We start from the raw sequence: 26,425 nt of genomic DNA on the forward strand, positions 1-26,425 counted from the left end.
CGACGGGGAAGCAGCGGGCTGAGGCGCGCCGGTGCTGCCGCCGCCGCCGGAGCAGCAGCGAGAGCCGCCGGCGGAGCGGGGGTGCCCGGCCCGCGGCGCCGTCCGGTGAGAGCCGCCGCCGCCGCCGCCGCCGCCGCCGCCGGGGGTGGGGGGAGCGCGGGGCGGGAGGCGGGCGCGGGCTGCGCTGCCGGCGGGATGGAGCCAGCGGGTGGCGGGAGCGGGGCGGGGAGGCGGTGGCGGGGCGGCCGGCTCCGCTCGGCTCCGCTCGACTCGGCTCCCCGCGCCGCCGGCAGCGGCCGCTTCTTTGTGGGACGAAAGTTCGGGCGCCTCCCGCGGCGCCCCCGGCGCCGCCGCCCGCGGCGGGAGGCCGCTCCGCCCGCCGCAGCCTCCCTGCCCCGCGGCCCCCGCGCGCCGCGCCGCGCCGCCCCCCGCGGGGGGTCCCGGCCCGCCCGCGGCCGCCCCGTGTCGGCGCGCGCCGGTTTCAACCGGCTGCGGCGCCCCGCGGCGCTCGGCCCGCGGAGCCCGGGGGTCGTGCGGGGAAGCGGCCTCGGGGCGGCGGCCGGGGCCGCCTCGGCAGGGGGTCACGGCGCCCCCCGCGGCCCCGCGCCGAGGTGGCGCCGTAGCGGGGCGCGAGCGGCCTGGCGCCCGGGCAGGGCCGTCGGGCGCCATGTTGGTGGCGGCGTGCCTCGAGGCCGCTGCCAGAAGTGGCCCAGTTGAGACCGGCCAGCTGAGGTGTGCTGGATTTTGGGGTGTTATTTTATTTTATCCCCCTCCCCCTTCCAATTGGAGCGTGTTGGTTAGAAGTTCTGCTGATGCAGAGAGAAAACGTACTGAATCGGGGGCTTGGCGGGCCTGACCCAACCCTTGAAGGGTCCCTTCGAGGCTCAGCACGAGGTAACTAAACTACAGGTGGTTATGTGAAAGGACGGGTTGTGGGCAGAAAGGTTATATGCATGAGGGATAGAGGAATAGCGAATAAAAAGAAAAACAAATTTGGGAACCAGAACTAGGTGGAATGAAATGAATATACTATGATGGGGGGTGGGAATCTCGAGTAAGTGATCAGTCCTCCTTTCCCCTCTGTTGGATTAATTCAACAGGAGCAGGGTGTTCACAGAAATGGCACCTTTCCAGTTCAGTTTTCAGAAACCTTTTATATAACCGACTGAATGCAGACTGGTGTTGAAACAATGTGGAGCAGTGTTAAAACATGTCTTAATCGTTAATATATCAAAGCAGAAGGCTTGCATTGGCTTCTGTGCCTGGCCTTCCTCTAGCTGGAATGTAATGCCTTATGGATTTTATTTTGGACCAGTTTTGGTTTAAGGAAAACTTCTTGCACTACGATAGCAGAGAAAGTAAGTGACACTCTTCCGTGAGGAAAGATCCCATGTTCTTCTTGTATGCCTCTGGATATTAGGGTGGAGGCCCATTACAATCCAGCATGGGTACTGATCATGGCTCTCTGAGCATTAAAAGATTCAAAAGCATTTAATAACCATTATAAGAAATACTAATTTGACACTAACATTACATGTCCAGATCATGTTTCATTTACATGTTGGCTAGTTTTTCTGCTTTTTTTTTCATGTTATGATGTTGCTAATTGAGTTTTGTTGAGTTTGTAAAGTGGAAAAACATTTCTAGATACTGAAAGAAAAAAATCCAGTGCCCCATTGGCATTTTTTTCTTCCTATGAGAACAATACAGGCTCACTGTAAGCTTGCCCAAACATGGGCTGCCTTTTATTATATGTTGGTACAGCGCCTAATGCGGCAGGGTCTTGTCTTTTTTGACTGCGTTCACATGCTAAATGCAAATAATAAGCAACTGGCACTCCAGTAGTCATCCTATGTTTGTAACAAGTACCACCTGTCAGGATGGTGAATTTTCACAAATGGAAAAAGCCAAAAAGCTTTGAACAAATCTAATTCTTCCCTCTGAAGTAACAGATGTTTGTGTCCTGTTGACTTCAGTCACTTGCATGACTATTTATAATTACATTGTTCAAAGTCTGTAGTGCTGTTTTTAATGTTGGTGTCTGTATTTTTAAAAGGTCAAAAGTTCACAACAATTTTGTAATTGAATTGAAAGTCTGTGTGACACCTTACTGTCAGTATGAAAACAGCTATGTGTTTAAGTTGAAGATGCCATGGCAATAATATTATACAAGTGGTAAAAGTGTTGCTGCATAGCTTTGGCCAGAGACACTTGTGTGCACCTTTAACCTGAAGAGATCTTACATGAAAAATATACTTTTCCTTTATGCATTTACAGAATTAGGTCTTTATTGGTGGGCTTTCTCTTCTGATTTTTTTTTTATTGTCAATACTGATAGGATATGCTGATAGGATATCTTATTAGATATTACAACTCCACACTGTTCATCTTAGTTTATTGCAGTTTTAATCTGAAGGTGTAATAGCAGAAAATTTCAAATAAATGGCTTTGCTGTGGGGAGGAGGAGTTGGCCTTGTTGTTAAGCACCCCAGTTTTACTTAATTTTTCTGTCCAAAATGTGAACCTATTTTGAAGGAATCAAAAGGGGGAGGGGAAATAGGATTTAACTTTTGCTCCAATAGCCTTTTCAGTTGTTGGTTTTTATTTCAGTGCCAATTGAAGTACTCGTGAAAATTGCTCACCTGCAGGAAACATGAGGTCACAGTACATCACAGTGCCCATGGTAACTGCCCTTCTGTTCTTGCTGTGGATCCAGTCTTCAACAGGCTGCAATAAGGCGCTCTGTGCTAGTGATGTCAGTAAATGTCTGATACAGGTATGAGTAGTATTTCTTTCATTTGCTTTTAAGCATTTAAACACCACTTCTGAAGTTATGTCTTGAAAAGATCCAGTGATACAACTAACCTGTATTTTATGTTAAATAGCGCTTTTTAAGAAGTTAGTTATGGACTCCTGCACATGTAATGCAGATTAACAGCCATTTTATAGATAATAGTAAGTGCATGTGTATATATGTATGTTTTTGGTCTTTTTTTGATGGAAACAGTTTCAAGTCAAGGATTATGATTTTTGGATTTTTGTTAGAAGCCAGTACTAGTCATGCTGTTAGTTTTCAATATCTTTCTTCTTTATTGGTAATATTGTGAATAGACCCTATAATTTCAAATACACCTTTTCCTAGAAAGGTTTATGTAAGCCAATTAGTGTTCCTCAAAGATACCTGTAATACCGAAACTTCAGATGTGCTTACCCTGTTCCCTTATCTGTCAGATCCTTAACTTGCAATCTATTCACTTTCTTAAATCTCTTGGCCCAGGCAGAGCGTCAGTAGTTGGTGTCTGATGCTGCTCATAATACAACATTTTTATGGTAGATAAAAAGATGCTTTAAAAATTCACATGAACGAGAGTAGCTAACACCAGGATGGACCTAACTTCTCTGAGAGTCTCAAAGTGTGTCTGGAAAAACATGAATCTAGTTTTTGATTAGAGAGGACCTATGGCTACTCACTGTAATGACCCAACTCTGAAAACATGTAGATTTACCTTTAAAAAGAAAAAAGACGTTTCGGTTGAACTACTAAACTGTTGTTTCCAGCTGCTGCTTTTGACTCTGTGTGTGTACGTCCACACAGTTAAACACACTGAGACCAGCTTACATATCTTATAGTAACAGTTAAGAGGTGCAGGGTGCAGCCAAACAAAAGATGCTTTTTTAGCAGGATTGCAAGCAGTTCTGATAACTGCCAAATCTTTATTTACTAAAGGTGCTTTGAGGTTGTTCTTTGACTTCGCATTGAAGAAAGTAGCCTTCGTGTGGTCAGTCAGCTTCCTTAAAAGAAACTGTTCTTTGCTGCCTCTCTGTAGATTGGAAACACAAAAGCAGAGCTATTGCTAAAAAAAAAAAAAACAAAAAACGCTGCTTCTGCTAGCTCAGCCATTGTGCATAGAATTGCTAGCTATGGTAGCTTCTGCCTTTTATTTTTTCAAAGATAATGACAGTCTTTTTGCTAATGGGTAGGGCGTCATGCAGTGTGATGGACTAACGCACTTTTCAGTTCCTTCCTATTGTGTTTTTCCGTATCACCGCTAGGCTTGAAACCTTTAGAAAGTAAGGTGCCAGGCTGGATGTACAGGGCACTTAAATAGCCAGTGCAGTGGTACAGCTACATTGATATGTGTTTAGGGAAGAAATCTTTTGGTCTAGAGGATGTCTTGGAATGGGGATGAGGGGGAAATAGGGAAGATTTATATTCTCCTTTTTTTTCTACCACCGATGGAGTCCGCCATCCATGAAAGGACAGACCTTCCATCCCAAGTATTCACTTCCCATTTATCAGAGTCAAGTTTGAGAGACCTAGCATTTAAACTTTATTTTTATTGCCTGGTCTGAATATTGGAGTTGGGATGGGAATATAGGACGAGAATAAGGTAGCTGAGGTTCAGTGCTGCGTAGAGGCGGCTAACGTGACTATGTTGTATATAGATTAAGTTGGCATCTCTGTAGTGACACAGCCCTGTGTGTGCAAAGAGACATCTGTACTGCTTTGTTTGTTGTAGATATGTTCTCTCTTACTTTTATACAGGTGACATGGAATTCCTTTTTAATGTATTTCCCCAAAATCAAAATTACATGCGGTTCTCTAAGGTTCCCTAAGATTACACGTTGACCATTTGAATTGTGCACAATTACAGGGGAATACTGAAGTTGTTCATTTTCACTGTCTGGCTACTCTCTTCTTGTGAACAGGCCTGACATACCAGTCAGTATTCATTCTTTATAGAAGAACAGATCAGGTCAGACTAGCCTGATTGTGGATATAGAGTCCTAAAGCCTTAATTTAAAGGGGTTAAGCTGTCATCATCTTTCTTCTTGACCTTTCAATGTTGTGGCATAAGCACTGCACTGACATGTGAAGTGTATGTTATTTCTTGTATAGGTATACACAATATATCTTTGTAATTTTTTTCTCCTCTAAACTCTTCCAGAGAAATCTGAACCTAAAAAAACCCAACTGTGTTGAGTGAGTTTGCTTGACTAAATCATCACATTTTTCCCTAACCTATTTTTATAGCTGTTCTAGTTTGGCAAAATCCATGGCCTGAAACCAAAATAATATCTCTCTAAGATTACTGGGGTAACAAACAGAATGTGAGTGTTTGTCATCTGCATGCAGAAAGTGAGGCTGCCTGTGTTGGAGAAATAATAAAACAAAAGACCTGATCTCTCAAAAAGCATACAGTTAATATAAATACTTTTGCCAGCATGGCTAGAAGTCAGTACAGTCATTACTGCCACTCCTTATGAGCTGCTTTCTGCTTAAGGGTGGTCCCTACATAAATATTTATTTTGTTAGATCCAGAACAGAGCATGAGATTAACAACTTGCATGCCTTCTGCTTTCCTTCTACATCTCAAGGGCTCTAGCTTCATTGGTGCTCTTGTATTCTAGGTTTTGTGTTTCTCTAAGGAAAGATCTGTAAGAAAATAGCTTGGGCATCTCTCTAAATGAGCTTAGTGTTTGCAAAAACTTGTGGCTTCCTGTAGCTATTGAAGGAGTTGTAGATGAGACTTGAAAGTGTAGGCAGAGTGGGCCCACAAAATTAGTTCCCGTCAAGGCTTTGGTTCAGCTCCTTCCTATGTGTCTGAGATTAGGGGGTTGAAGTTGACAGCTGACTGTCACCTTGCTTTTCAGGTAGGTTATTGCATCCTAGTTGCACATGGCGTATTTATTCCAGAACATCTGTTGTTGACTTGCAACACATGGGTTGTTTTGATGTTTCCATGTGTAGAGAGATGAGAACAGCAGTTACGCTAGGTGGGTGGAGTGGAAGTGTATTGTGTCCCTGCAACATGGAGGAAGTCCTTGAAAGCTGAAATTTCTGGGATGAGATGTTCCCACGACTGTTCTTGGCAAGCAGATTTAGGAGGCAAGTTCCAGGCTGGCTCTTGAGGTGCAGAGCTATCTGCAGTAGTAGGAATTGGGTGATATGTGCATATTGTGTTGAAATCCTAGCTTTGTCGTCTAGTCTGGAACAATAAATATTCCCTTCCTCCCTGCCTCTGTGTTATAGCTACTGGTAATATGAAAGACGTACTTCATTGATACCTCTTTTGGTAAAATCTGCCAAAGATTAAGCAGATACATATGGTTAGTTAAACCCAGTATTGAAATGCAAGGCTCTTTAAAATACTGCTGTAGGTAGGAAACAAACAAGGCTATAGTTCAAGTATGGATTTTGGATCCTTCCAAAGAGGGGGTTGTTTTCTAAAAAAAAATGCAGAGTTTTTTCTTTTCAACACTACATGCCTGTAATAACCTTGGTTGTTGCTGTGTCATTCTGGTTAAAATCTCTCATCTTTGTCTTCACCTCCTGTTCATCTTGTGTGCAAACTTGTAAGTTCACTTGAAAGGATTTCCAAGACTTCTTTCAGCCTTGTGGTATGGAATAAACACCACTTTTTTTACTTTGGGGCTTAGGTATCTAAAAATTACTTTTGGTGTGTATGTTGTAGCTGTAGTACGTAACACAGTTGGTTTAACAAAATAGTTCTGTCTGGTTTGCTTCCAGGAGATTTTCTGTTATTAAACTGTTCTAGGAAAAAACATTAGCTCTTTTTCTCTTCCACTCCCCCCTCCAGTTTGCAAAGATGTTGCCAATGCCTTCAGGTCCTGTTTCTCATTGCACTAAGAAAATGGTCTGTGTCATTTCAAGAAAGCTTTGAAAAAATGCAGGTATTAAATACCTTGTAAAAATCTTTATTTGCTCTCTGGAGCAGAAGTGTCTTTATTGTATGAAAATGTCTACTTCCTATTTAATGCTCTATTTTTAGACTGAGAGGCTTATTCTTGCCTAGCAAAATACGTTTTCTGATGCACCTTCAGTAGTTCAGCTTGGGTAGTTGCCAGGTTCGCTTATGAGTAATATTTTCTTCCACTGACGCCTCACCACCCCCAGCTATCAACAAGGAGCATTTCTCATTCTGCTTCACTTCACCCACGTCTCATGTAAGCATTCTTTTAAAAAGATGTATCCTGTACAAGTATCCAATGCAGATGAGTCAGTCAGAAGAACTCAAAAGTGGTTAAGGAAACCATATATGTATAAACACATATATGGAAAAACATACAGTTATTGCCCTAAAGAGACAGTCAAACTCTGAGAAGGGGGAGTTGAACAACTGCACAAAAGACTAATTAGACTGCTCTCTTTCTTCCATCCTCCTCTCCCAGCTGGGAGGAAAAAAAGTCAAGTTACAATGCTCATAAGCTCTTCCTATAAAAAAGAACTTGTTAAAACACTAGTAGGTATAGTGATGCTATCCCAGTATAGTGCTTACACATATAGACACTAAGCAGAGATTTTTTCCCTTATGTTGCAAGTGCGAAATTTAGGTTTGCATTTAATTCTGTGCCAATATTTTCCTACCTTAGGCTCACATAGTGCAACCTATAAACTGAGTCACATTTAGTGAGTTTTCTGGCCTTGATTCATATATTACATTTAATAGTTTATGGAGAATAGCCTCCTCCCACATACTGACTTGTTGGCATTGCAACGTCTTTATTATGTTCAGTGTTGTTTGCCCAGTTTTACTGTTGAAAAGCAAATATATAGGAGATTTTTAATGTTAATACATATTCATGTTAGGCTCTGGCCAAGGTAACAATACTTTTACTCATGGTTGTTTTTAAAGTTGTTTTATTCAGGATCTTTATTCTCAAGACTGACACAATCTGTTTATCAAACAGTAAAATAAGTACTTTAGAAATGCGTCATTCATTCACATAAGTCATCTTTCTAAGTTTGTGGTGTCTCCTCTTATGGAACACTTTGTGTATCTTATTAATGAGCCTGTTTTTCATCTTTCACTTGGAAACAGCATAGCAATAGGTGACATTAGGAAACTTCAGGAATTAAAAGAATCTCAGTAGTTTTCCACTCTGTAAATAACACTTCAAGACTTACCACAACTGCATATTGCAGAAATGCATGTGGAGAGCGGGGGTCCATGCTCAGTCACTCAGCAGTGCAAACAATTCAGATTAACCTAAGCAGGCGATAACATTTCTCCAGCATTACCCAGAACACACAATAGTTTGTAAATCTTGTTTTTATGCTGACTTCCTTATCTAAGACAAAGTGCATGGGGGGAGGGGGAAGATGGATTAATGAATTTCTGCTGTATGAATGCATTATAGTATGTCTGTAGCAAATTTTGGGGTATGTTCTGTTTTAGCTCTAGGAGCTTTTTAACTGGGGAGCCCTGAAATTTCTTTCACTGTATTCTTGAACCTTGGCCCCAGAAGCACCTTGCAGTGGCCTCACCCTCTTAAATGCATTCTTCATTCTTCCTTGTACCTGCATGATGATCCCTCTGCACTGAATAGAGTGTGAACATTTGCAGTTGTCAGTGTGGCAGAATGAAGAGAGAATGGCAGTTGTACAACTTTAAATGCACCTATGTGCTTTGCCTTTGCTAGCAAAAGAGCTGCTCAAGTTTGGTGTAGGAATGCCTAACTTTCTTCTCTGCCTAACATTTCTTAACAATAACAGGCAAAGGCTTATTTAAAAGTGGGGTGTTCACCCTCTCAGCTTCTTTCCAAGACACTAGAGAGACATTTCCTTTCATTTAACTTAACAGCTGATGTTTGTGCCTGCCTCTAATGAGTGGTGTCTTGAACCAGCTGCGGTTACATAAGATGGAGCCTTCAATGGCTATTCCAGGTTGGGAGAATTTCATAGTGAACCATTTTCCTTTCCTTCTCTCCTGTCCTCATTTGTCTCCCAAATGTGCTGTGACATGTCCCTTCCCCACTTCTACAGAACTGAATGAGAGAACTGAGGTGGATTTCTTCTCTCCTTTTAAGCCGGATGAGTTTCCCCAATCTGTTCCATAGCACAGATGTGCAAATGACTATTCCAGTAAAACTGATGGTGGAAAGGATCCCATAATCAGTGTTTCCACTAAATAAACCAGTTTCCAGTGAGAACATTCTCAGACATTTTTCGAGAAACAAAGTTAATGGAATCTTTAACAAGAGAGTTTGTTTTCTTACCAACTGTTTGCAACATGACTGTCAAACAGATGCTATCAAAACTAAATTCTTTGGTAGTGTAACTAAAAGTGACTTCTCAACTGTTCAAATTTTGCACTATGGCGTGATCCAAGCCTGTATACTGTTGCTAAGTAGCTACAGTCTTTCAGCTGAAGTGGAATTACTGCTATTTGTGAGTTAGAGAGGGAAGTAGACCACCTGGTTTTCAGACTTTCTTCATACACATAGGGAATTTCCATACTTCAAAGTTTGCAAGTGTCTGTCTTTAGCAGGACTGCCAAGCCAGCGCCTCCAGGTTTAGATAGTCTGAAGAAAAAGTTTTGAATGTTCTTGCTTCCATGCTTTTTCTGGCATAATAGCTTAATAACTATTAAAGAAAAATGCATATGCATCCCATTTCTACTTTCTAGAGGCTACAGAAGTCTTGGAAGTGTTTTTCTTAATAGCAAAAATGAATCAGCTGGACTGCTAGGGTAAAAAAAAAGAAGTCACTAATATTTAAAATACAGATCGATGTGTAACAAGCTTTCAAAGTTATGCAAAATCTTGTGTTTATATGACTCCACCAAATAAGTTTCTTTTAGAATCCATGAATAGCTGCGATGGTAGACATTGCATATCTTCATAAATATGCGCATGGTGCTTATAATTTAGCTTAAAAAAAATTATGCGTACTATTTATATATGAAGAAACATCCATCTTTAAATGTCCTGTTGTGATAGGGAAAACATTCAAAGAACCTGTAGATTCAGTCATACAAAGGAGTGAACAGTTTTTACATGAACAGGAATTTTTTTTTCTTTTATGTGCTTGTTAGATGACTTCAGATTTGTCTTTAGAATTTCACCTTTAAAAAAGATTGCAAAATGTCCTTTTGTAAACTAGGATTGATTCTTTGGCTAGAACTATTCTACCATTTATTCGCTATATTAGTATATTAAGCTTTTTTTAATTCCATAATTTGAGTTATGGCTTGAGGAAAAACTGTTTTGCTGTGTTAACATTTTACATCTGGGATTGTTGTGGTGTAATGAATTTATGTTGTTTTCAGGAGCTGTGTCAGTGCCGCCCTGGGGAAGGGAACTGTTCCTGCTGTAAGGAGTGCATGCTCTGTCTAGGCACACTTTGGGATGAATGCTGTGACTGTGTTGGTAAGTTTGCATTTGTTTGGTTTGGGATTTTTTAATTGCTTCCTGCTGCCACATGTTGAGCTTTCAGTCTTATTATAGAAGTAGCGTGTCAGAACAGAATCTGTGCTTTAAACATCTTAGAGCTCATTCTCTGGGTGCTGAACAAACTAGTGTGAGGAACAAAATATTAGGAGGCCCTATCTACTTCATGGAATGGGTGGTTGTGGTAGTTCAGATTTCACTTGGTTAATGTCATGGTAACCGACTGCTAATTTTGTCCCTAAGACATAAACTCCTTATGAACCTTAATGAAACTCTATGCAGCACCTGCTTCATATGATTGGAAACTGTATGGAGGTTTCTAACTGTGAAGTGCATCAGCAAATACCCCGAGGTGACAATTTTAGGTTTGAGTTCCTTTGTGAATCCTTGGGACTAGCAGTAGATATGCATGGCCCAACTCTTTCAACAAACTTTTATTTATAAAAAGAGCTCTTTCTGGAGGATAAGAAAGAAGCATACCGGTTGTTACTGTAAGATCAGATGACAGCCTTGACAAGAAGAGCGGTATTACTAACATAATGTTCAGAGTGCCAGAATTTCTGCAAGTGAATGCTACCCCTGCTTCAGGAGGACATAGTCTCATAGTCTAGTTCCATCTCACTTTTAGCATCTGTATCAAAAGTTTCATCATCTTGTGGTGGTTGGAAGGGTTCCTCTGCTGCCATTCAAAATCCTTTTGGCTTCCATGAAATGAATACATCTCGATTGCTGTACCTGCACTCAGCTTCGCAGTCTGCTTGATTCTTCTCTGAATTAGTGCTGATGATTAGCTTCAAAATGTTCCTTTTCAAAGCAGTTCATTGCTTCTCCTTTCCATAGTGTTGTGAATATGTTTTCTGACACCCTGTTCTGACTAGTTTGCCTGTGCTTTATTCTCTCTGTCAGCAGTGGAAAGGCATACCCCTGTGCAGGTGTGATTCTTCCAAATGGCATAAAGTGTTTCCAGCCCCTGCACCTGTGCAGGCTGTACATTTAGAACTAGGTCTTAGAGTTTATTTTTTCTATTTGATCTTAATTCTTTTTTCAGTGGTCTCCTTGCAAAGTAAAATATACTTTTTCCCCCCCCCCATTCCCTTTGCCCTTCCAATGTCTGCTTGATTTTTGTAATGCTGTTTTTTTTGTGTTTTTTTTTGTGTGTGTGTGCTGTTGTCATGTGGGATAGGAAATGGGATAGCAGGTTATTTCCCTAGTTCAGAACCATTATCTGCTGTAGAAAGCAAGCTTTATTATGCAAATGTTCTCTAGGGAGAGGAAGAACCTAGTTCTTGGTTCTTTTTCTTCATAATCCCAAGTCCAAACATAGGTTTAATTCTAAATCTGCACATTATTCCCTGTTCTGCAGCTGTTTCGCATAGCCAGGAGAAGAGTTAACATGGCTTTGGTTTAAGTTTCCCAGTATTAATTAAGCTAAAACATCTCTTGATAGTTCTGCCAGTGCCTCAGTTCTTGCTGGTTCTGTGTTGCTCCTTGTGTGAACATCAGCAGAGACAACAGGAGCTGGGAGAGCATGGATTCAGAAGGAGTTTTTCTTTTCTTTAATGTAGAGTCAGGGATGAGAGATTTCCCTGTCATTCTTGCTGTAGCCAAGTATGTCTTGTTCAAATAAGGAAACAGGAGTGCAAAACATCCAGTGCTTCCTGGAGTAGAGTTCTTAGCTATCAGCTCAAGTATTAGCAATGTCTTTTTACAAACTGATCAAGTCTATCATAAAGGTAGACAGGTTGTCTTGTCTTTCGGGTCATGTCTGTTCTAAGATTAGGAGTTACCTTCTGCCCTCCAGCACAAACTTTAGTTATGGTCAGTTGATGCCATTTGTGTTGTGTGAACATGCTCTTCCTTCCCAGACAGGGACAAAGGCACTGGAGGAGGGAGAACAACAACAGGTTTCTCTCTCCTTTATTTTTCTAAGCTATGTTTAAGCAATCTCTTCTACTCCCTTCATGTAAAGAGTTTTCTGCTCCCATTGTTTCAGTAGCCCATCTCTGCATCTTCTCATCCATGCCCAAGAAAGGTAGTGTACAACTCTGTGGGCTGGCTAGAATCTCTATGGTGAGAACTGTGGTGCTGGAAGGGAGCTTGGATTTTCAGTAATCATCTATAGTAAGAGAGATGGGTAAGAGGAGGAGAGGAAAGAGAAAAAATTCCTAAATCGACAGGAATATTATATGACTCGTTACAACTTGAATACATCTGTGTTCCTTCTAGTTATAGGAGACCTAGCTCTAGCATAGCGGCATAGTTACCTTTTAAATCCTGGTTATCAATTCTTGCCTTAAATCATTGGTTTACAATAACAGTAATGTGGACATGTTTGTTCTTTACCAGTTGTTCATGTGCTGAGATTTTATTTTATTTTTTATTTTGTCCAAAGTTATGGTATTATAATTAAATGTTAAAACACTCTTTAAATAGTAAGAGTGAAGGATCTTTGTGGAATGAGTAGTTACTTGTTAAGCTGTGGAAAATGGTTCCTTGGCAGGATCTTAATATAGTATTTTTCTGTTGGATTGATATGTACACTAACTACACATCCTGCAATATTTTGATAAACATTCTTGATAATTTTTTTTCCTGTGTGTTCTTTTTATCAGTGAAAACCATATTCTGAATCCAAGTTGACAAACGCAGCCTCTAGAAAATCTCACTGGTTTCCACTTCACAACATTAATACAACGACATCCAATAAACTTTCTGTTGATGTGTCTGTACCAAACTTACCCGATTTGATATCTTCCTAATGAAAACTTTGGACTTCCTTTATTAAAATTGTATTGTGAGTATTCTAAGTGCTTACTGAAAGGTGATAATGCAGTGATAGAAATTTTTTATCAAAGCAGTGAGTCCAGGAACATTTGTGAAGAATGAACTGCTTTGAGAGGAGTATCAAGAAAATTATCTATGGTAGGAAGTTTGCTTAAGTGGAATTTTTTTTTTTTAGTGGAATCTGATGTTCTTTGGGGGAGAAGCTTTTTTTTTTTTTTTTTCCCCTACCCAATACTTGGCTCACCTTTATAGGAATTGCCTGTCTTGTGTTGTTCGTGTTTTTAAATGCTGCTAATGCTAACTGCTTGCTTGAGATATGCCAGATCTCATGCTGAAAGCATCATGGGCAAAATTCACTCTTGTTTTGTTCATTACAAAAATCATATCTACTTAAAATGAAAAGGGTTTTTTTTGTATATGGTTCTAGTTAAACCCACTCTCTGAAGCTGGAGTCCTAATGCATCTACAGGGCAGGAGATGCTTTTCCGACCTCGTGCGGGTAGATCTTGAACATGTATATCCCATATTGCTCTCATAGAAGCAGCTCTAAGAATTGGTGTACTTGGCAGCTGTAGCTATCTAAAACTGTATCTGTGAAACTACTCAAAATCATATCCAGATATACATGAGGAAAGTGGATTTGTTTCTCTCTTGCCAGGTGACTTCTAATAGTGTTTTATCATTTCTGAGTTTAAATACCTATACAGACATAACTTTTCATTTTAAACGTGATGGTTTCTATGTTCAGATTAAATGAAGGTACCCTTCAGTTTCATTACTGGTAATAAATGGTAGTGTTTATACTGTTAATGAAAAACTGGCACCTGCATTGCGTGTCACAAAAACATTTTGCAGGAAGTGGCAAAGAGGATTACAATAAAGAACAATAGGTTTCAAAAAAGATACCACAAAAGATGTTGAAAAATGAGGAAGAGGTAACCTGGAAATAAGCGTTTTGTCTGTAGTGATCCTTCCAACTAAGTAGCAAAACTAGTCTTATCTCAGCTGTCTCCAGGAAGGTAAAGTAATTGAGATTGTGCTCTCTCCTGATACTGATCTTTGCATCTCTGGCAGATGACTAATAAGATCTACTGCATTGCTGAAGCAGATGAGATTGAATACTTGAATTATGATCAAAAGTTTCATGTACTTCAGGATTTGTCAAGATACTATCTTTGTTCAGTCATAAGCTTTCATTCCGGATTTATTCTAGTATCGATTATACTGTGCTCTGTCTCTTTTCCCAGGGGAAGCAAACCTTTCATTGAACTTCTCATACTCTCAACTGAAATGCTAGCATAAAAAGGGAAGTGAAATGCTATGTAGAAGAGGTTTTCTTTTGAATTCTTTTCACTTAGATCTCACAGTTTGCACGTGTGTTTTGCACAGTTCTGCAGAGATCTGAAACCTACCGTATTGGAAGCTAGTCCTACTGTATTCGGTGGTTTCTGCTATTGAGTTTAGAGTGGGGTTTATATAAGAGAGTTCTGTTTTGCTTAACAAGAAACAACCTCATTTTCTAAGTGTTCTCACACGTTTGAAGAAGAATTTAGGAAGTTTTGTCTAAGTTACCATTGTTTCATTTCTCTGCAGGTATGTGCAATCCTCGCAATTACAGTGATACACCTCCAACATCCAAGAGCACTGTAGAGGAGTTGCATGAACCAATTCCTTCACTTTTCCGGGCACTCACAGAAGGGGATACTCAGCTGAACTGGAATATTGTTTCCTTTCCTGTAGCAGAAGAACTGTCGCATCACGAGAACCTAGTTTCCTTTTTAGAAACAGTGAACCAGCCACAGCATCAGAATGTCTCTGTTCCAAGCAACAATGTCCATGCACCTTACTCCAGTGACAAAGGTAACAAGTATAGTGTCTAAATTCCTAATGTTTCCTCTGGTCTCTTCTAGGAGGAGCCTTCTCAATGTATTTTCTCTGCTCAGCTTTTCCTTTCCCAGATAAGGTGTGTGAAAAGTTCAGTCTAAGTTTGAATGTGGCGTAACAAAAGGAGTGAAGCAAAAGTACTGAGGAACAGGCAAAATGATGTTGAAGTGTCTGATGATCTTAGGAGGCACTGAACCACGAGTTTGTCATCTAAAATTCTTCCTGCAGCATGACGGAGTTTGTTCATGTTATTTCATGTGCACACACTAACAGTGTATGCTCCTTGAATCTGAAGCGGTCACCTGTGCTTTAGGAGACAGGACAGACCAGAAATTGAATCCAAATCACATATCAGTGCAGAGCTAGGCAACTCAAATGCATGACTTTAGAGGTTTGAGAAAACAACGTGCCATAAGCCACTACATCTGGAATAGATGTTCAGCTCTTGAGTCTGAGCTGGCATAACTTGAACTCTTCAGAATGATGGCTTGTAGGAAATCCAGGATTAATAATAAATCTGAGCAAGATTAGCAAGATCACTCTTGATGTTGAGGGGGGATGACAGAATCTTAAAAATAAGTAATTTGGGGAGAATTTTTTCAATATACAGACTCATTCCCCTTATTTTCACTTTTAGTTCAGAGGACAGACTTCAGAGTATTGTTAGCTGGAGAATAAAAATGAGATATTTGAGGTAGTGACAACAGTGGGATAAGGAAAGTCTTCTCTGCTTCTTGACTTCCATACTAAATCTGAAATATCTTTCCCTGAATATCTTAACATCAAATTCAGAAGGATCTCATAAGCACTTCTTAGTAAAACTGCTGCTTAACTGGAAAAAAGAACATCTGATTTGTTTTATTATAGTATAATTAATGCTGTACTTCCCAACACACACTTTAAATATTAGTAACTCTATATGTAGGTGTTGTGATGGCTTTTTTTAAATCTTATCCATGAAAGATATCCTAATTGAGGGGCATATTGTTTTTCCATACCATTGTGAACCTTTGACCTAGTTACATTTTGCAGTAAGACTGCTGTTGATTAAATGGAACTGTAATGGCAACTTTTCTAATTTCCTTTGGTTAAGGCAAGTTAGAAAAATAAATTAATTCCAGAACTAGGAAAACAGATGGTCAGAAAACATCTCATTCATATGCCTTTGACGTTATTAAAATGCTTGCTCTCCATTATGAGAATGATGCAGAGAGCCATGTTAAATGGCAAGCCACAAAATGCCATGTGTGCAAACAGTACAGTATTTAAAGATGTAAATTATACTTAGGAAAAAAATTATGCTTGGAACGGTCTTGAATATATCCCAGTGTATTTAGGTACTACAGCCCATATGGCAGTTCCCTGACAGTCCTTTACTACCATACCAACAGGATGGGCTAATGATAGTTTTGGATTTAACTTGGAATTTGAAATGCAACTCAAGGGTGTGGAGGAGTTTTGAGTTTAACAAAACAGAAAAATACATAACATTGCAATTTTTTCTTAGTGAAAAGTCTCCTTCATTTCATTTAGTGAGAATGTATTCGAGATCAGGTTCAGAGAGCTTTCATAGGAATGATGACATTCCAAAAATAAGTTATATTTGGAAATAGTTACCAAGTGCCACTGGTTTTCAGACTTCAGTAGACACTTAGAACAGAAATAAGTGTCAGATCTTTTCTTATGATTGCTCACTACCTGCCTCCTCCATCTTAGTAGTCAGCAAAGAACTGGAAAAGGTAGAAAATGTCTTTCAAAATCCTATAATTTAAGTATCTAAATAGGTAATCCTGCTGAGGAGTCTGTCTTTTCTTGGTCACAATGTAGATAACTTTGTAGTGCTCTGCTTTTGCAGAAGTCCTATTAAAGTTTGCTTATAAAACACGGATGATTATCACAGATATTCTGTCAGAACACAAGAAGGTAGACAGGAAATGTTGGTTGCTGGCCTTGGTCAGTTACGCTTATTATGTGGCTTAACAAGCTAGCATTTTTTTTAGAAGAACTGCTGTAATAGACGAAGACTGTATGTGTGTGTGCTGAGTTGCAGTATATGCAAGTTTAACCTGCAGTGGAAGAGACTGAAGACACAGTATCTTTACCCTTTCCTTCTCCTCAAACATTCTGCTAGGATTAATAGTAGATCTTACAAATGAAGGTGTCCTTCAGATGATTGACTAGCTAGTGGTCTTCAAGGGCATGACATTCAGGGGTTTGCAAAAAAATCTCCTAGGGAGTAGGAACACACATGCTTTAAGCTTTCTTTACAGTGCTGTGCCTCCTCCATTTTGTGGTCCACCCGTGGACCCTTGCATGCTTAGCTCTGGCATGGAATGCTGGCAGGAGCCTCTTTCTTTTCTTGTCTATAAGGAGAGAGGAGGCTAATGAGAGGTAGATTTTGGAAAGGGGACAGTAGACTGTGTGCTGTTTTATGGAAGGCATCCCAAAATTTTGAAAGGTTCAGTCTAAAAATACCCCTTGTCATGTTGTGTAAAACAGTTCTGATTTTAATTTCAACACAGATTCATGTAGGGACTGACGTTAAACTGGTCTAGGATGCCAGACTTGCTATATTCTATTCTGGTTGTGTGCCAGAAAAAGCAGTGCTAGCCACAGGAACCAAACAGTTTTGCGTTTGAGGTATCTGAAGCCACTGGGCCCTGAAAGGATTGCTGTGGATCACTGAGAAGCTGGAATGCAGTGGGATATAAAGCATTGCTTTCTAGCCCTGGCCTACTGTGAGCTATTAGACCTTAAACTTGCCCCTTATTATCTTAATGAGTGTCTTCCCTTTCCTCCTGTGAAATGACTTTTAACATTTTAGCTGCCAAAGTATGTGGAACTGCTGGAGCTAGTGTAATTCTTTGTATCAGTGGTTTTTTGGCGTTTGACCTGTTACTTCAGAAAGGATTGCAAAGGTTATTAATTTAGGATTACTTTCATACTTTATTCTTATGTTTTCTTTACTTTTTGCTGATACCCTCAGAGCTCTGAACTGCAAGTTTAAATGTTTAGCTAAGCTTAATTGTTTCAGATCATGGCAGGCTGTTGACAAGGGAGGGGGGAGGGAAGTAGATAATCTTTTGGCAACTGATGAAACAAAATCTATGCTGGAGTTAAGGGTTTCTTACTTCAGCCACTTGGTGACACTGTGGATGGTGTCAGCTCTGTACTTCCACTTCCTGCAAGCGCCAGCTGGGTAAAGAAGATCTAAAAATCCAGTGAAGGGCAACTACTTCTGTAGGTACCCTCAGAGTCTATTAAAAATTGCTTCTTTTTATAACTTCTGACTGGCATAAAATGGTATGGTTGCCTGACAGACAGTTACCTTTCTAAAGTGCTCTTAGAGCTACTGATAAACAAATCAGTGGACAAATTATATAGCATCTTTGATTTCAAAGGTGGCATATGGGGAACTGTAATTAACTGTGGAAGTTTTCTTCATCTCATAAAAAGGTGTTTTTCCTTGATTTACAAGAAGTAGTTGTTTTTTGTCCTCTTACTTGCTGAATTTCTCTGTAGTGTACCAATATAGGTCTTGCTTGCAGCACAAAGAATATCATAACAAAGTCCAATGGAAACATGAGTCCGTTTCTTCTGGTCTTTTTGAATTTAGGCTTGATCCTACATTGTTCTTTCTCTCATACAACCTTCATTTAGTATCAGTTGGTAAAAGGTGAAAAACTTTCATATTCCGAGAAGACGTGCTGTGTACCTGGGATTCCCCTGCTTCCCTGTTCCCACCTGCCAAGACTCTGTTCTGTAGTCCTTTCTGCATGAAAATTGCCAGAATGCTAATGAAAGAGCTGTTAGTGGACTAGGTAATATCCTTTTTATCTGCATTGAGAGAGTCAAGTGATGACTACATAATTAGGTTTTTGAAACAATTTAAATACTCTCCAGGATCTCTAGTGAGCCTGTAGGTATTGTTTTTCTTTGAGATTGTTTCTGTAGCCTAAGAAGAGGGATTTAATGCTTTGAGGAACTCTTGTCTCCTGCTTTCAAGAATTCAGCATTCGTGCATGCAGAAACACAGACCCTGCTGAGGAGGGGGACAGGCATATCCTGTGATGAGCAAAGTACGCTCTTACTAGTGTACTAGTTTTACCTAGTAAGTCTCTGAATGAGTGAGACTTCAGAATCAGTTTGATAGCATATTCTTCTGCATATGTCCATCCTTTAGCCTCTTGCAAAGCTATTGGGAACTAGCCAGATCTGCCACCAGCAAATGTCTTTCACAGTCTTCTCTACTTTTACAACATTTTTGGGTTAGTCCTCTAGGACCTGTTCCTTTTGGCTTCCATATGCAGGTGGAAACAGACTTTCTTCTCCACTCCAGTCAGTCAAGATTGATATTCCTGGTTGTTGTTGCCACCTTAGTAAGATTGAGGCCTGGCTTCTGTTTCTGTTTTGGTTCTGGAGACTGGTTCAGGGTGTCAGTCTGTCCAGTTTCACAGGATGTGACTGCTGTCAGCGGTTATGACCCTAGTGCTGCCAGTCCTCTGGCCTCCCTCCCACTAAGAGAAATGTTTATTCTTGTAAAAGATCATCTCAGTGTTACCTGTAAAGAAAGGCCTAAGTACCTCCAGCCAGAGCATGATCCACAGAGGGAATGTGCTAAACTGGTTGGGCCCTTAGGGGGAGGAAGCTGCCGTGGGCTTTTTAATCCTGTGAGAAAATGGTGTTTCAAGCAGCCGCTTTCTGAACCTAGTTCAGTGCTATTTACTGTGGCCTGTAATAGGGTATTTAGTGAAGGAGATCCTTAGACTGGATGTGAAGGAAAAGGCCTTGAAATCTGTGTGCAAAAAAAAAAAAAAAAAAAAGCTGGCAAAAGAAGGCAGAGCAGAGTTTTGTCTTTGCAGTGAAGAGCTAGACTAGACTGTGTCTCTGTGTGGATCAGAACTACATTAAGGCTTCACAATGCTACATTCAGAACTGGATTTTGCAGGAAGAGCTGGGACTAGCCAGCTCGCCCTATGGGAAGGAGTAAAAGGGGAAGGACAGCCCTGGAGTAAACAAAGACTGGACAGTTAAGCCTGCTGTTGAAGGCATAGCGGGGTGAGACTGCTGGAAGAGGGTGCCAGTAACAGCTACTGGCTGCTTTACACATCTTGCTGCTGGAGGAGGGCCAGAGCTTGCTTTTCTAGGAATGGCACTACTGGTTGCACTGGTCTGCTGCTGTATGTAACTGCACATGCTCTGCCTTTGTCCTACAGCCTACTTTTTCACAGGCCATGTCTGTATCCTGACCCATCAGCATAGTGACATGTGTGGGTTTTATTCCACTGAGCAGTGTGCAGGAACTTCAGGTATAGCTAATTAGGTATAGGTAGTTCAGCAGCAATGTTCTTACATCCTGGAAATCTCTGGCTCATCTTCCAAACTAAGAGTTTCATTTCAAGTTTATGCAGGCATTATCTGATGAGTTCGGCTTCTTCGGGACTTGTAAACTGGTACTTCTGCTGCATTCTGCTAAAACAGACCAGGCTGGTCATTCTCTGGTGTGAAGACAGCCTGCAAGTGGCTAGGAGTGGCTAACCAAACAGAGTGTGCACAGTGTTGGGCATCCCTCACCTGATGGTTTTCCTTAGCACATTGCAACTAGGAGTGCAGAGGTCAGCACAAGAGCAGAGAGCACTTCTGGCCACCCTTTAGAGCGGACTCTAGCTACTTGTAAAGGATTGTTCCACTACTATCTAGACAGAGCCATGAGTGGTCTTGCTATCTATAGCTGATTCAGAGACTAGGTCATTCAGGTGGAGATGGCATGCCAAAAGCTGATTTTGCCACAAGAAATCTTCCTGAATTAGCAGGAATTGCCATTTTGGTGCCCGAGACTCTGTGCTCTCTAGCTGATGCCTTTTAATACCAACTCTATCTATGGCATTTAAGGTCAAGCTTGAGAAGAAAACAGCCAAAAAGGTATCAAAGGAGTGAATTGGGATTTAGCAAGACGGTACAGAGAGGATGAGTGCTTCTGAGAGGAACTTCCATAAGGTTCCTGTGCTTGCATACCGGCACTAAACTGAATGACTGACAGGACACTGGTGCTTAGATTTGATGAGGAACTCTGCCTGGAGACTTACCTCTGCTTTCTTACGCCCTACCTTTCCACTGAAAACATCCTGTGAGGAGCAAGGGGGGACAAGATACGTGGGTGTGCCTGGGCCTCCTGGGAGATGGAGGGTATGTGTTCCTTCTTGGGACCCAGTCAATTCTGAGCCTTTTGTTGCCAGTGACTAAATGCTGCCAAGTCCTTGCGTGTTCTCTGTGACAACCCGTAGCTGCTCTGTGGCACCTGGGTGACTGCTTACCGATGAGGCTTTGGCAGCTACACCAGTCACTGCTGGTGGTGTCTCCCAAGTGTTGTTCTGCTTTGCTGAGCATTTTAGGAGTATGCCTTGTTGGTCACTCTCTGCGCATGCTATCATAGCATATACTTCTGTTTTGCACTTTTCCTCTTCCCTCTCTGAATAATGTTTCCTTACTAAAGCTGTAGGTATATAGGCTGGTTTTAAGTAGAGGTTTTGTTCTTTGAGAACTCTCTTCCTCTGCTTGCTAGGCCCCCAGCTTTATTATAAAGCGTCATAGAAATAGAAGTGCCAAGAATGGGACAGGATTTATACAGCTACAGCGTATTTTGTTGACATTCCCAGCAGTACTTCGAGTACGCCAAGATTGCTTGGACAACTGCAGCTTTCCTCACAGCACAGCTTTCCGGTTTGGTCCAGCTAGTTACAGAAAGCAACTTGCTTCAGCTGTGCTCTTGCCCTTCCTCCTCAAGATCCGTATTGCCTGTTGCATAATATATAGTGTCCACAAGAAGTGTACATCAGTTCAGAGCCTGAACAAGGAGGTTTAATATCTTGCTTTCAGTGGACTGGCAGCACATCCTGTGACCCTCTTGCAGCTCTTCAGGTAGTAAGTAGCTGAACAGTTTTACAGTGGTCAGGTTTCCCCCATGTATGTTTCCATAAATGATAATTCTAAAGCGTAGACAGGCTTTCCAGGTGTCCAGGAGGAGGAAGCGTCCACAGAAAAGTTAGCAGGTACATCGTGCTCTCATTCTGCACATTGCGTTGTCCTTTGCCACACAACCAAAAGCATGGGCACCACAGAGCTCATCTGTTGTTGATGTAGGGGAAATGGATTGCACAGGTCTGACGGCTTGTAGAGTGAGGGAGCTCCTTGCTGGCCTCACCTCACCTTAGGACCTCTGCCTTAGGAGCTTGCCATGAAAGCTGTATACCACAGAGGTTGCTAATAACCATACTCACATACAAGAGACAGAATAAATGCTGTGGTTAAGAATGTCACTGTTCCCAGAGTCCTTTGATTACTCCCCGTTTTCCATGATCAGTCAACAAAAATAAACACCGACTTGGCAGATATATTTAGATTACGTTTTTCCAACCCATGTTGGAATGTAGGTAAGCATGTTTCTCCTGGAGCCACGTACCTTAAGCAAGTAGTAGTAGTTGGCTAGAAACTCTTGACTTCTCCACAGACGGATCAGTCTGTGTGCAAGTGAAATGTGTGTCTGTAGACAGCCTTCAGTTGTGCTTTCCCCAAAGTATGCCATGTTGTGCTGGAGTAAGCGTGATACAATCAAGATCCTTTTGGGGTGTGAACAGAATTGCAGTATAATCACCCAGTGTGCACAGAAGAAAATTGTTAGAATCTATCAGCTTTGAGAATTAGAAGTAGACTGGGGAGGGATGTTTTTGTTTTCTTATTGTGGTGAATGCTTCAACTTCAATTTTGGGTTACAACACCAAACTTCAGGGCATTTCAAGTAATTGCATGGATGCTAGAACAACAGAGTCAACCCTTTGAGAGAAAGGGTTTCTCAATCTTAGTAGTAAAGCTTGTGTTGCTTTAGAAAAGAAAAAGTGTGCAGTTCTAAGTTGAGAAAAACAGGATTCTCCAACTCTATGATTTAATATGGCTTAAGAATACTGTTGAAATGTGGAGGGGAGAAGGAAATGTTTAAGTAAGTGTTTATTTTTTATTAACTTTTCTAAAACTAAGTTTTTCATGATAGCATATAATAACTGCTGGCAACTGTAAAACTGATAACTTGGTGATACAGATTTTACCTTCAGAGGACACATGCTTGCTTGTTATTTTGACATAGCTCATCTTTACACTTTACAAGGTATTCCTCATAACTTGGGGGTGGGATAATGCTGTTCTTGCCTGTGACTATAGAAATAATTGCACCTTGTGTCTCTGCCTCTTCTCTCTGCTTTTACTATCACCGTTTTTTCCCCTTGCGGTTCAGAGTCTTAATGATTTGCGCTCCTATTTCAAAAGGTGCGTGTTTAACTTAATTTTTTTAACTAAACTTTTTAATTATTTTGAAACTTTTTAAACCAAACTTTTTCCTCCCCTTGGTTTAGAACACATGTGCACTGTGGTATATTTTGATGACTGCATGTCAATACATCAGTGCAAGATCTCTTGCGAGTCCATGGGAGCATCCAAATACCGATGGTTTCACAATGCCTGCTGTGAGTGTATTGGACCAGAATGCGTCGACTATGGCAGTAAAACTGTAAAATGCATGAACTGCATGTTTTGAAGCAGGAAAATTGTAACATAGTAATACAGAGGCCAAAGTAATCTCTCTCAGTTAAAGAGATGGGGATTGGAAATATTGCATTCTGGTGGAATACCTACTGGTTGCAATTAAATGTAGGTGGCTTAAGAAAAGATGTATAAAATTTGAAATCATTTTTTTTTTCTTTTTTAATTGATGTAAGCAAGGCTAAGTAGTAGAGTTTCAACCATTATGTTTTAAGTTCGTTTTTCTTTATTTCTGCTCAGATGTTATAGCCATGCTCATACTTGCTGTTCTGATTGTTTTGCTTTGATTTGAATGTATTGATTATACTGTATCTAGTAGTTTAGAGTAGGGAAACCTTAAGAATATGGTAACAAGATTCCCATCTTCTAAGTTTGACAAACAATCAAGTGGATACTGTTTTTTTGGGGGGTTGGTTTTGGGGAGGGGCGAGGGGGGTTGTTTGTTTGTTTTTTGCTTTATTACCTTCCAGTTCTTGAGCTTAGCCTTCTGTTGTGAAAAGGATATTTGGGAAAAAAGAAAAATTCATTCTTTCTCTTCAAGTTCAAAACATGGGCTGTCATGGATAAAATCCAAACTTCTTAGAAGGGCAGCCCAACAAAACACTATGTATGGAACACTTTCCCTCCAAATTTCATCTGCTCCATTCTCGTAAGTACATTTAATGCAAGTATTGCATTAAAAAAATTATTTTCAGTCTTCTCTTAGATACCAAAATAAAGCTGTTAAGTGCAGTTGCATCCCCCTCCTTTTGCACTTTCTCTAGGGTTGCTTAATGCCCGAACATTCGGTCCAGTAAAGGAAACATGAAAGGTTTTTATGAAATAAAAGACTAAATGTGTAAAGAAAAATGAAACAACATGAACTAGCAAGTGCCACAGGGTTATCAGTTGAGCAGCTGGTAGCAGGCCCATATCACATTTAGTAGTTTGCTGTGAATATTTATTCCAAAACCTACTTTTACTTTTTATCCTCATGAGAAGTTGTCACTGACGAAGGCAAGATGTGTCTTCAAAGGCAAAACTAGGATGTTCTGAGTATAGAGCACTCTGTCCATTTTTCTAAGTAAAGTTTTAATATGCTGACTGTTACAGAGCAATTATTATGACCCCATTAGGTCTCCATTGATAATGGTACTAAGTGTAAGAATAAAGTAGGAATAGTTAATGATCAGCTTTTGGTATTTATAATGATGTTGGCTTTAGTTCCTTAATTTTTATACATATACATATATATGTATATGTAGGAAAATTGTTGATTATTCATGTTTTTCCCACTAGCCTCAGTCTAGGCAGATCAAACTGTCTTTGCACACATCTATCTGTACCAGGCGCAAATGAAAGCAGTCATTTTAAACTTATTTTATTTGAAAAGGTTTCCTGAGTGTGTTTTTTTTTTTTTTCATTCTCCTGATATAGGACTTTGAATAAGATGAAATGAAAATATCCTACTTTTGTGAAATAATGTTACTCAGTCTCAGTTCTTCAGTCTCTTTTTCAGCTATACAGAAGTACTTGAAAGATGATGGTTTGTTTATTGTTCTGAACTAGTGGATAACGAAATCTATTCCTACTTTAAACTTGGGATTAAGTGGGAAAAATCACAGACGTGAATAGAAAAACTTAGCTTGTAATGAAGGAGTTGTTCTTCCCTTGTTTGACAATATCTTATGTTGTCTTTTGTTCTACATGAGTTTCTTTAAAATGAATGGAGAGGAAGAATATGTAAGAGTAGCTTTGACTACTTGCTTTTAACTGAAGGATGATGCATTGTTTTTGATCAAAACAGAAAGCATAACAGTAAGTGTGCCTACAGATCATACTTAAGATTTTGCAATGTTAGACTACTTGAAACAACTAAAATAAAGTTATAGTTCAAAATCTTCTTGGGAGAAAAACAGGGCTGATGTTTTTGGATAGGAGCCTGCTGCCATGGATCTGCGACACTATATTCATTTACCTCATTATGATTTCACTATGAGGTCAAGTCAAAGGAATAGTGTGGGTGGATGACAGGAGGGTAGAAGAGACTCTCCTAACAAATGTCGAGGAAAAATTGTGTGAAACAGCTTCAGAATTTGATACATCTGTGTAACAGGCCTGAAAGGAGGTAGCGAGGATGCAGACTTTCTGAGGCTTGCCTTATTTTTGTAATTCTTGATGCTGTCTAGAGTTTGCTGTAAGCGTTGTATGTATGCAAATGTCATACAGCAACATCAAACGTATTTTATTATTATGAGTGTTTTAAGAGGTATTTTAATAAAAATACATTACCAGTCTATGTGGTTTCTTTCTCATGATTTTCTCAAGGCAAAAGTTACCAGGAAGCATATTATAAAAGTACCATTGTTATGTTCTAAACTGATAGAATAATACAGAGAATTTTTACCTTTTTATATTAGTCTTTTCCAAAATTAATTTTTTTGTCTACTCTTAATAGTTTTTCCTTCAGATAAATCAAAAAAGAGGAACTTGCTTAATAGTCAAAAAGATCTTTCTGAGAGAAATGTAATCATTTTGGGCGGTTGTGCATTTAGTCCTAATTCATGTTGCAAGAAAAAAACATAAGTTATTTTGGGGGCTCTTATTTTGCTTCTGCCTGGATGTGAACAAACCATCACCTACATATGCACTTTAAATAACTTAAGAACATGCGTAAAAAGCTTTCAGCTAGAATCTTATCTAAGTAAAGCATTGGTCAGTTTTTTTTATCATTATCCTTCCTGACACAATTGTTAATTGCTGAACTTAAAGGGAAGCAAAAAAGGGAGTGCGTTAGTTATATAACTATACAGAGTTATATAAATCTCTGTAGTCTGTTAGGGTTCTATCTGAGAAGGGGTTGAATGCCTTTTGTTATTCTTTCTCTAGAAGTAGAGAAATATATAGAAAGTTCTAGTTCCTTCACCTTTGCATTCTGAAAACTTCAGAAATCAGAGTGTAATTCTGGAAATAGTAATATAATACAAAAGGGAAT

General features: G+C 40.2%; 1 protein-coding gene across 1 annotated transcript; it reads left to right on the plus strand.

Moving 5' to 3' along the window:
* Positions 1–25,727, plus strand: TWSG1 (twisted gastrulation BMP signaling modulator 1). The gene is made up of 5 exons (XM_067290699.1): positions 1–105; positions 2,611–2,776; positions 10,074–10,173; positions 14,572–14,838; positions 23,265–25,727. The coding sequence occupies exons 2-5, from the start codon at positions 2,654–2,656 to the stop codon at positions 23,444–23,446; spliced, it is 672 nt and encodes a 223-aa protein (XP_067146800.1). The 5' UTR covers positions 1–105; positions 2,611–2,653; the 3' UTR covers positions 23,447–25,727.
* The last annotated feature ends 698 nt before the right edge of the window (positions 25,728–26,425 follow it).

This window comes from Apteryx mantelli, chromosome 2, assembly GCF_036417845.1.
Source record: "Apteryx mantelli isolate bAptMan1 chromosome 2, bAptMan1.hap1, whole genome shotgun sequence".
In the NCBI taxonomy this organism is placed as follows: Eukaryota; Metazoa; Chordata; class Aves; order Apterygiformes; family Apterygidae; genus Apteryx; species Apteryx mantelli.